At 49.7% G+C, this 17039-nt stretch overlaps 1 protein-coding gene across 2 annotated transcripts in view; it reads left to right on the top strand.

Annotated features, from left to right (window-relative positions):
• The first annotated feature begins 717 nt into the window (after positions 1-717).
• HK2 (hexokinase 2) overlaps positions 718-17039 on the top strand; it is a 58904-nt gene continuing 42582 nt past the window's right edge. The window contains exon 1 of one of the 2 annotated variants that reach the window (XM_032177065.2): positions 718-1257. In XM_032177065.2, the coding sequence (XP_032032956.1) occupies positions 1195-1257 (63 nt within the window). In that variant the 5' untranslated portion in view covers positions 718-1194. Of the gene's footprint in view, positions 1258-5485; positions 5617-17039 lie in introns of those variants that run through there. The other variant, XM_058428341.1, reaches the window with a different exon arrangement.

Consider the following 17039-nt stretch of genomic DNA (forward strand, 5'->3'; position numbering starts at 1 on the left):
CCGGCTGATTTAGTTATTTTTATTTGGGAAGATGGGGGTCTCACTATGTCGCCCAGGCTGGTCATGAACTCCTGGTCTCCAGCAACCCTCCAACCTTGGGCTCCCAAAGTGCTGGGATTACAGCTGTGAGCCCTGGCCTTGCCTCAATTTCCTCATCTGTAAAACGGGGTTAGTTAAACTCACATCCTATCAGTGGTGTGAAGGATGGGCCGACTCTTGTACTGCCTGCTCTAGTACAACCAGCAGCTAAGGCGGCTCACTTTCTGGACGTGCTACAATAGGTAAGAACTAGGATGCTTTAGACGTGTGACTGGGCAGTGGGAGCTCCTCACGTGATCCCGAGATGCCAGACGGTGTCTCTCCGCACAGGGTGTGTGCTGGTCCACTGGCCCGTTTTTCCAGTCGCCCCACACCCCGGGTCCGCGATCACGCTCCCCCTACCCATAGCCGAGCCTGACGCGGCGGTGGCTCATGCGCCTTTCCGTCCCAGCCTTTAGCCACGGACCACACGTCCCATCTCAGGCGCCCCGCCCCTCCCCCGCCCCCGCCCCCGCCTCCGGCGCGCCTCCCCAGGCTGCCGGCTCCGGTGTCTGAGCGGCCGCGCCCGCGAGCCGTGAGCGATGATTGGCTGCGCCGCCGCGGCGGGCGGCCCGCGGGCGCACACACCCTCCCCGCGCAGCCAATGGGCGTACGCACGTCACTGGCCCGGAGGCCCGCGGGCCGGCAGCCCCTCAATAAGCCACATTGTTGCATGAAACTCCGGCGCAGGAGTCCCGGGCTGCCGCTGGCAACATCGTGTCACCCAGCTAAGAAAATCCGCGGGCCGGAGCCACGCCCTGTGAATCGGAGAGGTCCCACTGCCCGAGTGGAGCCGGGCTGAGATTCTTCTCAAGTTGAGCCTCAGTGATCCTGTGGCCGAAGTTAGCGCCTTGACGTGGGACAACCGGACACGTCGCCAGGAGAGAACTGAGGCGCCTTCTAGCAGTTGTGACGCCAAAATCACGTCTCTGGAGACCCGCGCCCTCCGCCAGCCGGGCGCACTCTCGCCGGTAGCCTTCTTTGTGCGCCGTCCGGACTCCCAGCTCCCGGCCGGGCAGCCGAGCCCCAGCACAAAGCAGTCGGACCGCGCCGCTCGCCTCCCCGCTCGCGCCCCCGCCTCGGTTTCCCAACTCTGCGCCGTCGGGCCGCGGCAGGATGATTGCCTCGCATCTGCTTGCCTACTTCTTCACGGAGCTCAACCATGACCAAGTGCAGAAGGTAAGTCAGCGCGGGCGGGGCGGCAGGCTGGGCTCTGGCAAAGTGGCGTGGCCTCCAGCAGTCTCTTCCTCGACCCTGCGGGGACCCGCTTCCTCCCTACTCGGGGCCTGGGACGCGGAAAAAGTTTGGGCAGCCGGGCGCCAGGAGCCACGTCCGCTAGGCACAGCCGGCGAGTGCGCGCGGGCGGGGAGCCGAGGTCGCGCTCCGCCTGGCGCCCTCCCTCCCTGAGCTCCGGCACGCGCTCACGCTGTCTCTCCCAGCCCCTTTTTCCCTGTTACTGGAGTGGCAGGTCACCCCGCAGGTAGTCGGGGATTGCTGCACCCACGTGGGAGGGAGCCCCCTTCTGCAGCGCGAGTTCCGGCGAGAGCACGTGGAGAGAATCGTGGCTGCGGGAGGCTGCTCCGCTGCCGCGTGGGGCCGCCGGGGGCCGTCCGCGCTCGCGGACCGCGCGTAGGAGACGAGCGGTTCCCTTCTCCTTCCCCGCGGCCTTGCGGGGGTGGGCTCGGGGAGAAGCTGACCCGGGAAGGAGTAGGAAAGGGGCAGAGGAACTCCGCCCGCCGCGCCCCCTTCCCGGAACTGTGGCGCCCGGAACTGAGGCTCGGCGAGGGGCGTCCCCCATTAACCCCCGCCCCTCCAAATCAGCCTCGGGAACGCCCAGCCTCGTGTCCTCAGGGTCTGCCTCCGAGTAAGGGGAGGACTTTGGTTGTTACTTTCTGGTTTGCCCCAAAAGTTACTCGGAGAGGGACAACCCGCCGCGTTTCTGGATTACTTGAGATTCTTGAGATTTATGCCCTTCCGAAAACGAGCTTTTTTTCCCTTAAGCCTCGACCTGTCCCCACCTCGCTCTCCGCAGCTCCCTACGGCTGAACGCTCACCGCGGCCGGGTCATTTACATAAGAAAGAGCCTCGGGCCAAGCCGGGAGTCTCTCATTCCCCGCCTCGGGGTATGGGGGTGGGGATGGGGCCGGGCAGGGCCAGGGGCACACTCAGAATTGAGTTCTGAAATGCCCGGGATTAGGGGATTGGCTCCTTGGCCCAGGCCTGGGCTACGATTTGAGGTAGGGGACAAGTTGGGAAGGGATTAGCGGGAGGGAGGTTGTTTTAGAGCTGTGAGGCAACTGAGCGTTGTTCAATTACATACTTGGAATTTCAATATCTGTTGGGAACACATTTTTGGGAAAATGTCTTGCCATTACCGTTCTGTGCGACAACCTGCTCATATTCCCATTCTGGCGGTCCCGAGGGCATAGGAGACATATTAATGTAGTGATGGCGCGTGAACCTCCAAGAAAAGCAGGAGTTACCCAGCCTCAAGTCTGGAGGAGCGAGCAGAGGCGGTTGGTTTACTTGGGTTTTACTGTTTGTAAATGGCGGTTATTCTCTAATTCCTAGGATGTGGCTATGTACCTTGATTCAGTTTACTTAAAAACGTGCCTTTGAGCTGGCAGGATCTTGGTAACTTCTAAATTTCTAAGAACTCTTGGGGAAGGCTATCATCTCTTGGCAAGTCCTAAAATACACAGTGGAGCATCGTTAATCTCAGGGAGTTCTTCTCCTTTGGGTATTACCCCAGGACATTTGAATCCTTGCATAAATTTACTCTTCCTCAATCCAGAGGAGGGCACTAGGGTTGGAACCCCGTTGGAGTTAATACCACTCTCAATCTTGGAATGGGGGTCATCTCTCTGCCCCCAGAATGGAACGGGAATTAACCAGAGTATCTGGAAATGAGTTGTAATCCCTGAATTGTGGTTTATTAACCATAGCACCCTGAGCCTCTTTGGACAGCCCATTTCTTTTTGTAAAATGCAATAATAACAGTAGGCTTGTCCACTTTATGGAGTTGCGATGATTAAGCACTGCAGTGTGCAACTGTCATTCCTGTAGGCTTCTTTTCTTTACCCTTGCAGCCACCTGTCAGTTTGAGAAGTGTCCCTGAGGACGCTTGGGTGTATTTCCTCTAAACTACCAATAGGGGCAGAATTGAATCAGGCCTTTAACTCAGTTGTCAGAACCTGGGATTTGACTCCCAGCTTAGGTGAGCAAAGCTGTTTGATTCCAGTGGCAGTTACATAGAAAGCAGAGAAAGACTCAGAGAGTATCTTGGAACCATCTTTCTGAGCTGCCACTGGAGAGAAGAATTAAGAGAGAAGAATGAAAATTTAGTATAACTTTAGAGTCTTTTGAAAAGACCTTTTGATTTGGACCCTTCTGAAATCCCCTTGTGATAAGATAATCTTACATATTCTGGGTTGTAGTCTGAGGACATGGAAGGACAAGGAAGTGACCTGCCCAGTGAGGTCAGTTGTCGTCTCCTGATGGACAAGCCCAGTGTTTTGGGAATAAGGGTTATTTGCTCACTTTTGCCAGTTGACACTTTGGAACTCAGGAGTGACTGCAGAGCACCTACTGTGTACCTGGCACTGTTCTAAGCTCTTTAGGTATGTCAGCATATTAACATTCAAATCAATCCCGTGAGATGAAGACTGATTGTTATTAGCATCCTTGTTTAACTGAGGCCCAGGGGTAACTTGCCCAAGGTCACCAGCTTTTCTGTACGAGCTGGGAATCGAAGCTATGCATTTGGCTTTAGAGCACCACGCTCTTGAGCACATACTCGCCTGTTTCTGGGGAACGTGAGCAGGCTTCTGGCCTGGGCCTGTGCCCACTCCTGGCTGCTGGTAGCACCCCCACCCATCATGACCACAGATGGAACTAGCTCTTCTGTTGGTTTGATCAGTGGCACCAGTACCCTCTGGCTATTCCAGCTGGGAGTCCTGGATTCATTTTTTTTTTTTTTGAGACGGAGTCTCGCTCTGTCGCCCAGGCTGGAGTGCAGTGGCGCAATCTCGGCTTACTGCAAGCTCCGCCTCCTGGGTTCACGCCATTCTGCCTCAGCCTCTCTGAGTAGCTGGGACTACAGGCGCCCGCCACCACGCCCGGCTAATTTTTTGTATTTTTAGTAGAGACGGGGTTTCACCGTGGTCTCGATCTCCTGACCTCGTGATCCGCCCGCCTCAGCCTCCCAAAGTGCTGGGATTACAAGCGTGAGCTACCGCGCCCGGCTCTGGATTCATTTTCATCAACTCTCTAACTTTGTCAACTGGTCTCTGCGTTACTTTGGAGGCCTGCTAAGGGTGTCCCTAAAACTCTTTCTGGAGCCAGACTGGATCATTTCAGGAGCTCTCTACAGCTCTTAATTGCCTCCTGCTTCTACCCCCCAGCTTAGCCTCATCTTTCTCCCCATCCTTTCATTCCTCTGTCCTGCCTGTTCACACTAGGTCCTTTTGCCCTTGCCTTTTTTTTTTTTTGAGACACAGTCTCACTCTGTCACCAGGCTGGAGTGCAGTGGCGCTATCTTGGGTTAGTGCAAACTCTGTCTCCCAGATTCAAGTGATTCTCCTGCCTCAGCCTCCCGAGTAGCTGGGACTACAGGCATGCACCACCATGCCCAGTTATTTTTTGTATTTTTAGTAGAGACAGAGTTTCATCATGTTGGCCAGGATGGTCTCCATCTCCTGACCTTGTGATCCGCCTGCCTCAGCCTCCCGTAGTGCTGGGATTACAGGCGTGAGCCACCGCGCCCGGCCTGCCCTTGCCATTTTTGTGGTCCTGAACTCTGCTTGGCTTCTTTCCACTTAACCCCTTCCAGCTCAAATGCGGTTTACGCTCTTAATTTTCTTTCTGCCTCCTTCTCTCCGTCCTGTGTGCCAACATTAGTGTGTTTGAACCTTGCATGACATTTGTTTCATTCCACCATCTGTTAGAGTTGATGGTTTTAGTTTGGGTTCCTTCCTCAGGGCAGGGAGAATCTTGGCTGTTAGGTTTGTCGCTGCAGTTCTTGGCCACTGGTGAGGTGCTCAGTGAGTACAAGAGTAAAGGAGGAGAACTTTCTGGAGAAAGAAGCTAAACCAGGGCTGCAGGAAGTGGAGGAGCTGGGCAGGGGCAGCTAGTCGTAGGCTAAAGGGATGGTATATGGGTGGACGATTAGAGGAAGGGGCAGTTCTCAGTTATCTCTTCATCCAAAGCATGACCTGAGGCCAGTCCTGAGGAGGGAGAGAGAAAGAGAGGAGAGTTTCCTGTCCTTCAGCAATCAAGACTGTGTGTCCTGCCTATGGAGAGATAGAAGATTCTTTCTATTTTTTTTTTTTTTTTTGAGACAGAGTCTCGCTCTGTCGCCCAGGCTGGAGTGTGCCTGCCACCACACCCGGCTATTTTTTTTTGTATTTTTAGTAGAGACGGGGTTTCATCGTGTTATCCAGGATGGTCTTAATCTCCTGACCTCGTGATCCCCATGCCTCCCAAAGTGGTGGGATTACAGGCGTGAGCCACCGCGCCCGGCTGATTCTATTAATTGAGGTAAGTTAGTATACAAGATGCAGGATTTTGTCTTTTAAGAATGGAGAATCAGGGTTAACCATAGAGATAAAATGAAGTATATTGTCCTTCCTCTGGCCATTGACCAAATTGTTTTAATACACATAGACTGGTGACATTTGCACTGGAATCCTGTAATAGACATAGCTCGTGTAGATTCCTTGTTGTATGAGCAAGGGGTGACCTTCAATGCTGGGCTTGGGAGGAATATCTTGGAAGTGAAAAGATTGAACAGAGACCCCAAGAGTCAAGAAAGCCAAGAATTTTAATGTTTTTTTAAGAACCTACAGTGAGTGCAAGGCCCTCTGAGTGTGATGTGGGAGACAGAAACCCAGACACTTTTCAGTTGTCTAGAGAGAGAAGGCTCCAGGAAGAGATAATTTATGGCCACTAAGTCAAAAGAGTGAATTACCATGGGTGGGGCTGGAGTTAGAGGCCTCAAGGAACCTTGGCACATTTTGGACACCTACCGTGTGCCATTAGTCCACACATACGGGATTACAGTATCAAGAGTAAATTGCTGATTGAAACCTTAATAATATTATTTTTGTCTGTGTTAATTTTGATTGGGCAAACTGACATTGACAGGTACAATTCACTCCATTTGTTCAATTTGTAACATCTTGGTAACCTAACTCTGTCCCTTTCTCTGCTCAGAAGACAACTGATGGTAGTAGGAATACTTTGTAGCTTTTGTTAACCATCCGTTTGTTTTACATTGCCAAACTTATATTTCAGAGAGAGCTAAGAAGCACTTTCTCCTCTACCTTTAAATGAATTAACTCCCCTGAGCTCAGCCAAAGCCATTTATTTATTTATTTATTTTGTGAAACAAACAGGCTGGAGTGCAGTGGCACAATCTTGGCTCACTGCAACCTCCGCCTCCTGGGTTCAAGTGCTTCTCCTACCTCAGTCTCCCGAGTAGCTGGGACTATAGGTGCGCACCACCATGCCCAGCTAATTTTTGTATTTTTGGTAGAGACGGGGTTTCACCATGTTGACCAGGATGATCTCGGTCTTTTGACCTCGTGATCTGCCCACGTTGGCCTCCCAAAGTGCTGGGATTACAGGTGTGAGCCACTGCACCTGACCTTTTTTTTTTTGAGACAGAGTCTCACTTGGTTGCCCAGGCTGGAGTGCAGTGTTGTGATCTCAGCTCACTGCAACCTCTGCCTCCCAGGTTCATGTGGTTCTCCTGCCTCAGCCTCCCGAGTAGCTGGGACTACAGGTGCCCGCCACCACGTCCGGTTAATTTTTTTATAATTTTAGTAGAGATGGGGTTTTTCACTGTGTTAGCCAGGATGGTCTTGATCTCCTGACCTCATGATCTGCCCGCCTCGGCCTCCCAAAGTACTGGGATTACAGGCATGAGCCACCGCGCCAGGCCTTTTCTTTTTTTAAACATTCCTTTTCAAAGTTGAACTTTTCCAGTACTCTGGGGAGTTTGGGGCAATTGGAGGTCCTTTTCCGGGGGGAATCAGAGCAGCACAAACCACAGTTGGCAGTGGGAGTAAGGAGATCTGATGAACTGAAAGAACTTGGAGCCCCAGAAAACTGTCTTCCTTTGTTCAGATACTTCTGGTTTAAAAGACCAGATCTTGATAAGAGGTTCCTCATTATCATCGTTGAGCTTTGAAGTCAGCAGGTTTGGTTTGTTTTCCAACACTGTATGTTGTCTGTCTTTGCCTTTTCAAAGCTGTGGGGGTTACACCGGGCGCGGTGGCTCACGCCTGTAATCCCAGCACTTTGGGAGGCCGAGGCGGGCGGATCACGAGGTCAGAAGATCGAGACCATCCTGGCTAACACGGTGAAACCCCGTCTCTACTAAAAATACAAAAAAAAAAAAAAAAAAAAAAAATTAGCCGGGCGTGGTGGCAGGCGCCTGTAGTCCCAGCTACTTGGGAGGCTGAGGCAGGAGAATCAGTTGAACCTGGGAAGTGGAGCTTGCAGTGAGCTGAGATCGCGCCACTGCACTCCAGCCTGGGCAACAGAGCAAGACTCCATCTCAAAAAAAAAAAAAAACAGCTGTAGGGGTTGGGATGTGGCAAATTAAATCCCACAGCTCACTGGACACATCTTCATATCACACTCTGTGGATCACGCACCACGCTTCCTTGTGCTGGAGTGGCTCTTTGTGCTTATCTTTAAAGCAGTTTTCTCAGCCTTGGTGCTATTGACATTTTGGGACAGATATGTTTTTTGTGAGGGGCTATCCCAGCCTATCATAAAGAGCAAGAATTTCCACCTTACTCAAATTTCCAGTGACAAAGCCTATCTTTTTAAAATTCTTCATTTAGAGCAGTAGTTTTCAACTAGGAGTGATTTTGCCCCCCAGTGGACTTTGGCAATGTCTGGAGACATTTTTAGTTGTCACAAAGGTTTGAGTGAGTGTGTGTTACTGACATCTAGTAAGCAGAGGCAGGTTTGGGTGAGCGTGTGTTACTGATATCTGGTAAGCAGAGGCTAGGAATGTTGCTGAATATTCCACCATGCACAAGATAGCTCCCCACAACAAAAAATTACCTGACCCAAAATGTCTACAGTGTCAAGTTTGAGAAACTGCTTTAGAAGAACATGGTCCATCCCCCCACCCCTTCAGTTTTCAGGTGTATTACTGATGGTCATACAGCAAGTTAGTAGCCCTAGTTGGGACCAGAGGCCTGAGTTCTCAACAGTGTGCCATGTCATGGGACCATCATAGTTTGAAATGGGCTTCTACAAAAGATGAACTTAAGATGAGGTCTACAGTTCACAGCAGTCTGCAGATGCCCACAGTCCCTTGCTGGGGGGCAGATTTCCAGGGGACGGGAGCTAGTTGCTGTTTCTGTATTCTCAACCAGAGAAATGTGGGCAATACAAGTGCTCCAGAAAGCCAGCAGGAGAAGTTTACTCAGTTGTCCTTGGAAGATGCTCACCCTGGTGCTGCCGTAGTTTCCATGGAGGCCGGGCGTGAGCCAGGCTTCCCAACAAGGCAGGCATGTGAGCTGGTGTAATGGGAGCTCAGAAGGCACTTGAGCTGGGGAGCAGAGGAGATAGGCCAGTGACATCCACTGAGGGACAGCCTGACAGTTACTGGGAGAGGCTGTTTGATGAGCTGGAGTCAGGCTCCCTGGGGTTGAACTCTGGCTTTCTGCATAACACGCAGTGTGAGCTTGGGTCAGTTATTCTACCTGTCTAGGCCTCAGTTTCTTTTCCTTATAAAATGCAAAGATTGGATAACACTTTAACTGAGTAGTTTTAAGAATGAAAGAGAAAGAGGGTTAACAGGTGTGAAGCTCTGAGAACTGTGCCTGACATATAGTCAATGCTTTATGTATTAAGTATTGGTACTTAACAATGGTTCAACTTAATGATTTTTTTTGACTTCACAATGGTGTAAAAGTGATACGCGTTCAGTAGAACCTGTAGTTTCAGTATTCATATAACCATTATGTTTTGCACTTTCAGTACAGTATTCAATAAATTACATGAGATATTCAACACTTTATTGTAAAATAGGCTTTGTGTTTGATGGTAGGTTAGGTGTATGAAATGCATTTTTGACTTACTAATCGGAACATAACCTCATTGTAAGTCGGAGCATCTGTACATAGGGAGAGACACAGTCTTAGATGTCCCACTGCACCGTCCGCCTGGACAGGAGCAAAAAGAGGCCCTGCTTTACCCTGGATAATTCCCAAGAGCTTCTTTTAGAATAAGTGGTTTCAGGTCCATTTGTGTCTCTCTGTGACATTGGATTGAATCGGGGGACAGAGAAGTCAGAAGGATGGAAAGTTCCTGAAGCCAGGGAAGGATGCGTCCACCTTGCTTCTAAAACCTTCTCTTTCCTGGGCGTAGGAGATCCATCCTTAAGCTCTTCCTCTAAATTGCGTTTCTTCTGGTCCTCTACAGAGGTGGCTCCCCGATTCGAGGTTTCTGGGATGCCTGGAACATTAGTGCACTTCAGGTTGAAGCATCCTTGTGATGCCGCAGGAGACATAGCTGTGCTGAATGATCACAGGGTTAGTTCCAGCTCCTTTTCCCTGGAGAAGCCTAACCTCTCTCTCCCCAGTAACTAACCCAGAGAAGAGCAGAGGCTTCAGAGGGCATTGCGGAGGCTGCTTACTTGGGATTTCATAGTCTTCTGCTGTGGAGTTTGTCAGTTAAATACTTGCTCACTCATCCTCACATGTCTCCCAGACCCTGGCTTTCCACAGGGGAAATCATTTGCAGTGCCCTGTGCTGAAGAGTCACAGGACCCGCCATGATAGGTTTGGCCCCACCGACCCCTGGAATTTCACAGAAGGGAATGGCCATTCTCACATTCTTTTGGCAGATTGGGTGAGGTTCCCTGGACATCCTGGGCTTTGGCAGACAGCTCTTTGCCCCTCATATACAGACCCTGGGCTGTTGAGTGTGTTCCCTCCTGCTGAGCCCGGGGTGCCCTGGGTTCTTCACGAAGCCCAGGGGGATTCTGCATGTGGAACCCATACCCTCTATCCCACCTCTTGAACAGCCGTTGCCTTATCCACGTCAGGAGTCAGGAGTCTTGGCCCTGTTCCTGTGAACAGAGAATCTCATTTCCCCTAAAATGCTGCCCTCTTTTAGGGGTGGTTACTCATTTTGTTTGCAGATGGATCTCTAAGCATTTCCCGGACATTCTTTCCTGCCTTGGTTAAATCTTATCTCAGCGTTAACCAGGAGAGTGAGTCAGGCTCGGAGAAACTGGCTCTGGAAGCCCTTGGGGCCCACCCACCTCCCGCCCACTCAGCCTTCCTGCCTTTCCACCATTTCTGCCCTGGATGCTTGGAGGTGGTCCATGTTCTTAAAAGGCCTTTTTCCCAATCCCTTCCTTCTGGCATCTCCATATTGTCTGAAGGAATAAAGCCAGATGAACCATCTGACAGCTTTAATTATGGTTAAATGAGGGCATTTGAAGCTGCCACTTTTCCCTCTTTGCCATTTGAGGGACTTCCTCTTCCTGCTTCCTGTTTCCTCCCAAACTTTTCTGTCTCAGTCCCCTCCACGAAGTCCTGTAGCCTCTTCCCATCAGCTCTATGTGTAGTAACTCAGGCCACCCTCCAGCTGCCCTCCAGGTAGGTCCTGTTATTATCTATTATTCAAATGAAGAGACCAGGCACAGAATAGGATAGTACCTTGCCTCAGGGCAAGCCAGAATCCAGACCTAGGCAATGTGACTCCAGAGCCAGTGCCCTTAACCCCTAGCACAAAGCTGCTGGGACAACTATGTTTCAGTTTCATGGGGTTATGAGTCAGGTATCAGCTGGGAAGGGACCTTTGGGACCATGTAGTCTAAACAAACTCTTCATTTTACAGTTAAGGAAACCAGATGTTGTGTACTAAGGGACCAGCCCAAGCTCACATAGGATAAGCCCCAGATCTGGAACCCAGTTTCTTGATCCCCATCATTTTTTTTTTTTTTTTTTTTGAGATGGAGTCTTGCTGTGTCCCCCAGGTTGGAGTGCAGTGGTGCGATCTCAGCTCACTGCAAGCTCCGCCTCCTAGGTTCACGCCATTCTCCTGCCTCAGCCTCCCGAGTAGCTGGGACTACAGGCACGTGTCACCATGCCCGGCTAATTTTTTGTATTTTTAGTAGAGACGGGGTTTCACTGTGTTAGCCAGGATGGTCTTGATCTCCTGACCTCATGATCCACCCGTCTCGGCCTCCCAAAGTGCTGGGATTACAGGCGTGAGCCACCGCGCCTGGCCCCCGTCATGTTTTTTTAAAACACCATTTGTGCAGCATGAACTCTTATCATTTTAGGTGTCAGTTTCCCAAGATCAAAGGCAGGATTTACTTAGCTGTATCTAGGGGGATGCCCTAATTGTCCAAACTAGGCCCTTTTGAGAATGGAAGAAAGCACTATCAGTAGTTATGCCATGACCACAGGTGTTAACTGAGATTGTCTTGGGTAAGCAGGGAAGTGTGGGTGCCTTGCCTGTGGTGGGTGTGATCTTGGGGTGGATGGAGCAGACTGGGACAGACCCAGAGGTATTTGATCCAGCAAGTGGACCGCTGGCAGCAGACAGGAGTGGGGAGTTCAGATGCCACTGTGAGGCAAGAGGCTCAGAGGCAGATTCTGGTCCCTGGCGTGGGGCTGTCGAGGGGTAGGCAGAGTCTGACTTCTAGGGACCTAGCATCTTAGGGGGGCAGACAGGTAGACTGAGAGGAAACCATGCTGCTGCGGGGATCCCATGCAATGTGGGTGCAGGCCTGAAGAGCAAGGTCTGACATAGAGCACCTGGTCAGTCGGGAGTAGCCAGCTCTTCCCCTTCACCAAGTTACTTGTCCAGCTTTTCTCTTTGGTGTTCCCATAGCCCCTTGTGTATAACTATAACAAAGGTTTCTTGAGCACCTATTATATCCTAGTATTGAGCTAGCTGCTGCTATGACTGCAGAGAGGCCAGTTGTGCTGGGTATGGAGGGTCAGTGGGAGTTTGTTAGACAAGGGGAGGGGACATTCTGGGCAGTGAGGCCAACACATACACATTTCTAACCATTTCAAGACAAACTCCTCAGATTCACGTTGATGTATGTGATTTCAGTGATTGTAAATCCATATTTTATTAATGTAAAAGAAACTGCCCACTGTTCGGCCCTTCCCGTCAGTTTGTAATTACTTGTTAATATATCAGATGTCTTCTGCCAATAGACTGAGCCCCTTCCTGGCAGAGGCTGGTGTCTCCTTTATCCCAGTATCCTCAGTGCCCAGCCCTGGCACACTTAACTTGGCACTCAGTCAGTATCTGTTGGCAGGTGAACTGTGCCAGGGTCACGTGCATCTGGGACATAATCCCCCTTTGCACTGCTGCTCCGCAGTCAGAACAGAATGTCTGAGGACAGGAGGACCCCGGGCCGGGTGTCCCAAATGCTCATCTCCTGGACCCTGGACAGGTGCTGCTGTCTAAGGTCTGTCTGGCTGTAACTTGATGCAGCTGAGAGTGAGAACTGGAAGAACAGGAAGCCCTGTGACTCACAACGCTGCAACAGGATCCTGGAGGAGTGGCCCGTATGCCTCCCTGGTCAGCTCTGCGCTTACCCACCGCCTCGGGTTTGTGAGTCTGCAGTGTGTCAGAGCTGGCATTGGCCTGAGGTGGCATGGCTGCCCTGGCGAGGACAAGTTCCTTGTCCCATCTGAAGAAGTGGCATAGGAGATCTGTCAGTTTTGGTCCGTGGGCTTTCAGAGGACAGGAGACTTACAGAATCCATGTTCTGCTGTGTATCTTTCCCCCGGCTCATCTTTTTTCCTTATATCAGAAACATCTGGCCCTGCCCTGGCAACTTTGTAGAATAAACTTGCTGCTGTTTGTACAGCCTCAGCCTTCCCAGGAGGAGTCTGTGAGGGCATTATTATTGATGAGGTCACTGACAGCAGTTGCTTGGCTTTCCCAGGATGGGCACACCTGTGCCCTAGGTTAGGGCACTCGGCTGGTCACTGGATGCTATCGGCCTTCAGGGACTAGGCCTGTGATTTGGGGAGGCTTCTCCAAGCCTTGGTTTCCTTGTCAGAGATTTGTGGTAAAACACTGGCAAAGGAATAATGCAAAAATATGAAATTCTTTTGAAATTAAGTTACAAGCATGTGTCAGCACAGAGTCACTGGAAGGCTTTGTGTGGCCAGATTTAAATGATGGATCTCTCTTTGTTTGGCCTCTTTTGACCTCTTTAATCTTCTTTGGCTCCTTGACCGTGTATAGTGGGTAAACTTGGGCCAAGTCAGTGCCACCTGCCTTTTTTCCCCCAGCGTCTTTTGAATTGAAGTATAATGCACATGGGAAACTGAAAGCAGCAGGTAACCACCATCCAGATCCAGTAACAGATGATTACCTGAACCAGCCCCATCCATGTTCTCCTACCCACCACCACCATCAAGTGTAATCACCGTCCTGACTAACAGCATAGGTCTGTTTTTGTACTTGATATAAATAGACTCATACAGGATATAAAAGACGCCTTTTGTGTCTGGCATTTTTCACCCAGTGGTTTACTGTATTTTGAGATTCACCTATGTGGTTGCATGTGGTGGTAGGTGGTGCATTCTTGTTGCTGTATACTATCTCTTGCACCACTCTGGCTTGTTTGTTTGTTTTTAAGAGACAGGGTCTTGCACTGTTGCCCAGGCTGAGTGCAGCAGTGTGATCATGGCTCACTACAGCTTTGACCTCCTGGCTTCAAATGATCCTCCCTCCTCAGCCTCCCAAAGTATTAGGATTACTGGTGTGAGCTACTGTGCCCATCCCACCACCCTGTTTTGACTGTGGTTGATTTAAAGCAGACAAAAGTAGTCATAATAAGGTCCCTGACTTCCAGAAGGTACGGTCCTTTCTAAGTTTCTGTCAAAGGGGCCAAATAGGAGTGTTGACCTAATATATAGATGACCTGATTGTATCTTCAGGACAAGAACATGCATGTTAAGAAAGGTGAAGTTCAATCAGTTGGTCTTCTAGGGTCTAGAAACTAAAAGGTAGGATTTTTAGCGTGGTCATCTAGGGCGCCTGGAGAGACGGTTCTAGATAATCAATTAGAAATATCACAAGACTGGAGAGACAAAGTTCAGCTGTGCCACAGGCATCCTGCATCCTTTGCTTTGATGCTTCTATGCATGTGGAGTAACTTTCTTATCCTATTTGATTACTTGAATTCAGCCCTCTACCAGGAGGGTGTGCCCTGCAGACACAAGTGATGAATATTTGCTTATTCATGTATTATGTATTTTCTGCTTGCTTACTAAAAGGATTTGGTGATTTGGTTCAGCTTTCATAAAAAGATTTCTAGAACAAGAGTCATCAGACTGGCGAGATGATTACTGAAAAACTTGACAGGCCAGGTGTGGTGGCTCATGCTTGTGATCCCAGCACTTTGGGAGGCCAAGATGGAAGGATTGCTTAAGGCTAGGAGTTTGAGACCAGTCTGGACAACACAGTGAGACTCTGTCTCTACAGAAAAAATAAAATTAAAAAAATCAGCTGGGTATGAGGGTGCGTACCTATAGTCTTGGCTACTTGGGAGGCTGCAGTGGAAGGATCACGAGCCCAGGAGTTTAAGGCTGCAGCCTAGGAGTTTGAGGCTGCAGTGAACCATGATTATGTCACTGCAATCCAGCCTGGGCAACAGAGCAAGACTCTGTCTCTAAAGTTAAACAAACTTAGGCCGGGCGCGGTGGCTCACGCTTGTAATCCCAGCACTTTGGGAGGCTGAGGCGGGCGGATCACCAGGTCAGGAGATCGAGACCATGGTGAAACCCCGTCTCTACTAAAAATACAAAAAAAAATTAGCCAGGCATGGTGGCAGGCGCCTGTAGTCCTAGCTACTCGGAGAGGCTGAGGCAGGAGAATGGCGTGAACCCGGGAGGCGGAGCTTGCAGTGAGCTGAGATCGCGCCACTGCACTCCAGCCTGGGTGACAGAGGGAGACTCCGTCTCAAAAAAAAAAAAAAAAAAAAAAAAAGTTAAACAAACTTGACGGAGCTCCAAGCTTCCTGACAGTCAAGGCAAAAAGGATAGTTAGTTCTCTTTGAGTCAGTCGTTTTCATCCCATCCGCCTATAACAGGTAGCACAGTGTGTCTGGGCAGCCAGACTTTCTCCTGACACTAAACCCTACTGGGGGCTGAATGGCTAGGGAAGCATTAGTGAAAGACACAGCAGCTTTACATAGTGCGGTGGTCTTTATAGTCTTTCCTGTGAGCCCTTGATTAAAAATGATAGAATTAAACCTATGAAGCATTTCATGGGGAGCTAATGTAAGGTTGTGAAGGTGAGGAGCTTTCTGTTCCTGGAATTGGTAATTTCCTAGGGTCTTGGGGGGCTTGCCCACACCTCCTGAGCCTTTTCACACTGCTGTCTCTAGGTGAGCATTTATCTGCTGAGATGGCTGAGCTCCAAAAGTATCCCCTTTGATTGCCAGTCTCTCAGGCCACTTAAATCTGTGACACTTCCCATGAGCTGCCTTGTATTGTGCCCAACATTCTTATTAGACAAGATTCATCTCTCCACGCATTCTAGAGACACTCATTGGTCTATAATATGAGCCAGCTTCTTTGATATAAAGTCCTAGAGAGCAGGGCTATTGATTTCTTAAAATTTTTAAAAATTGTAATAAAATATTAATCACAAAATTTACCATTTTAACCATTTTAAGTGTACAATTTAGTGGCATTAAGTGTATTATTCACATTGCTGTGCAACTACCACCACTATTCATTTCCAGAATTAATTTCTTATAAAATTATGTTTCTGTACACTAGTGCTTTGTATATAATAACTGTTCCATAAATGCCATAACATGGAAGATGCTGGGGTTGCAGCAGTAGTCAGGATTCAGGGATTGAATGATATGGATCTTACAGACTCAGACATTGAAATTTAAGGTTTCGTTTCCTCTACACTTCCCTTTTAAACCCCTTGAGTACCTTACTCAAGGTAGGATCTGTAGTACTTCATATGAAAACTGTCAAAATTGGAATATTGCTGTCTTCTGGATGTAAATAATTTGATCAAGGCCAGGTTCCCACAGGGACCAGATGGGGTGGGCTCAGGATCCAGGCAGTGGCACCAGTCTTTCAGTTGCATTGGGCCTGCAGAATGAGATGGGCGCTTCTGGACCAGAAGGGTTGACATTCATCTGGGTGATCCAGATTCTAGTTTCAAATGTGTGACCTGGGTCGAGGCTGCTCCCCAATGGGCCTTGGTTTCTCTGAGATCCCTTTCTTACACTCACCTCCAGGCTTTTCCTTCCTGGGCTTCCCCATACCTGGCCAGGACTGTGTATGGCCCACCCTGCACACTGCATACTTCGAAGTGGAGCCTCCATGAGTGTCCCCTTTTGTTCTCTCCATTTGTTGCTTTGTGACAGTGACACAATTTCCTCTCCTTTTTAAAGTGCTGGTCTGGAGGAAAATGCAGGTACTTAAGGGGATGGGTGTTAATGGCTTCCCATTTTGGGTATTATCTTATTTCCTAGAGAGTATGGGGTTAATTTGTCTTTAGGGCTTCCCCTGACACCAACCTCAATTCTGTAGAGGAAGTGGGCATGTCAGACTGGTATGTTATGGGAAAAACTGAAACTGACCAAAATTATGCAGTGAGGAAGCTCTAATCTAACCCTTGCTGAAGAGATATCAACTAACAGTGCTATCTCTTTCTGTCTAACACACCCTCACTTCCTGGGCTGGCAGCTTGGCAGGCAGACGGGAAGGTAACCTGTTCCTCAGCCAGGCTTTGCTCTGGCCTGCCTCTGATTCCCCAGCCTGGAATGCCCCCTCCTCCTTTCCTCCTCTCCCAGATAGAGATTTAAAGAGAAACAGCCTCATCCACGCCCATCACACAAAGAGAAGGAACAGTTTGGGGAAACAGCCCTGCGTTGTGACTAAGGAGGGTTGAGAAATGTCTGTGATTGCCTGAAAGTG

This window comes from Hylobates moloch, unplaced genomic scaffold (genome assembly GCF_009828535.3).
Source record: "Hylobates moloch isolate HMO894 unplaced genomic scaffold, HMol_V3 SCAFFOLD_15, whole genome shotgun sequence".
Classification (NCBI taxonomy): domain Eukaryota; kingdom Metazoa; phylum Chordata; class Mammalia; order Primates; family Hylobatidae; genus Hylobates; species Hylobates moloch.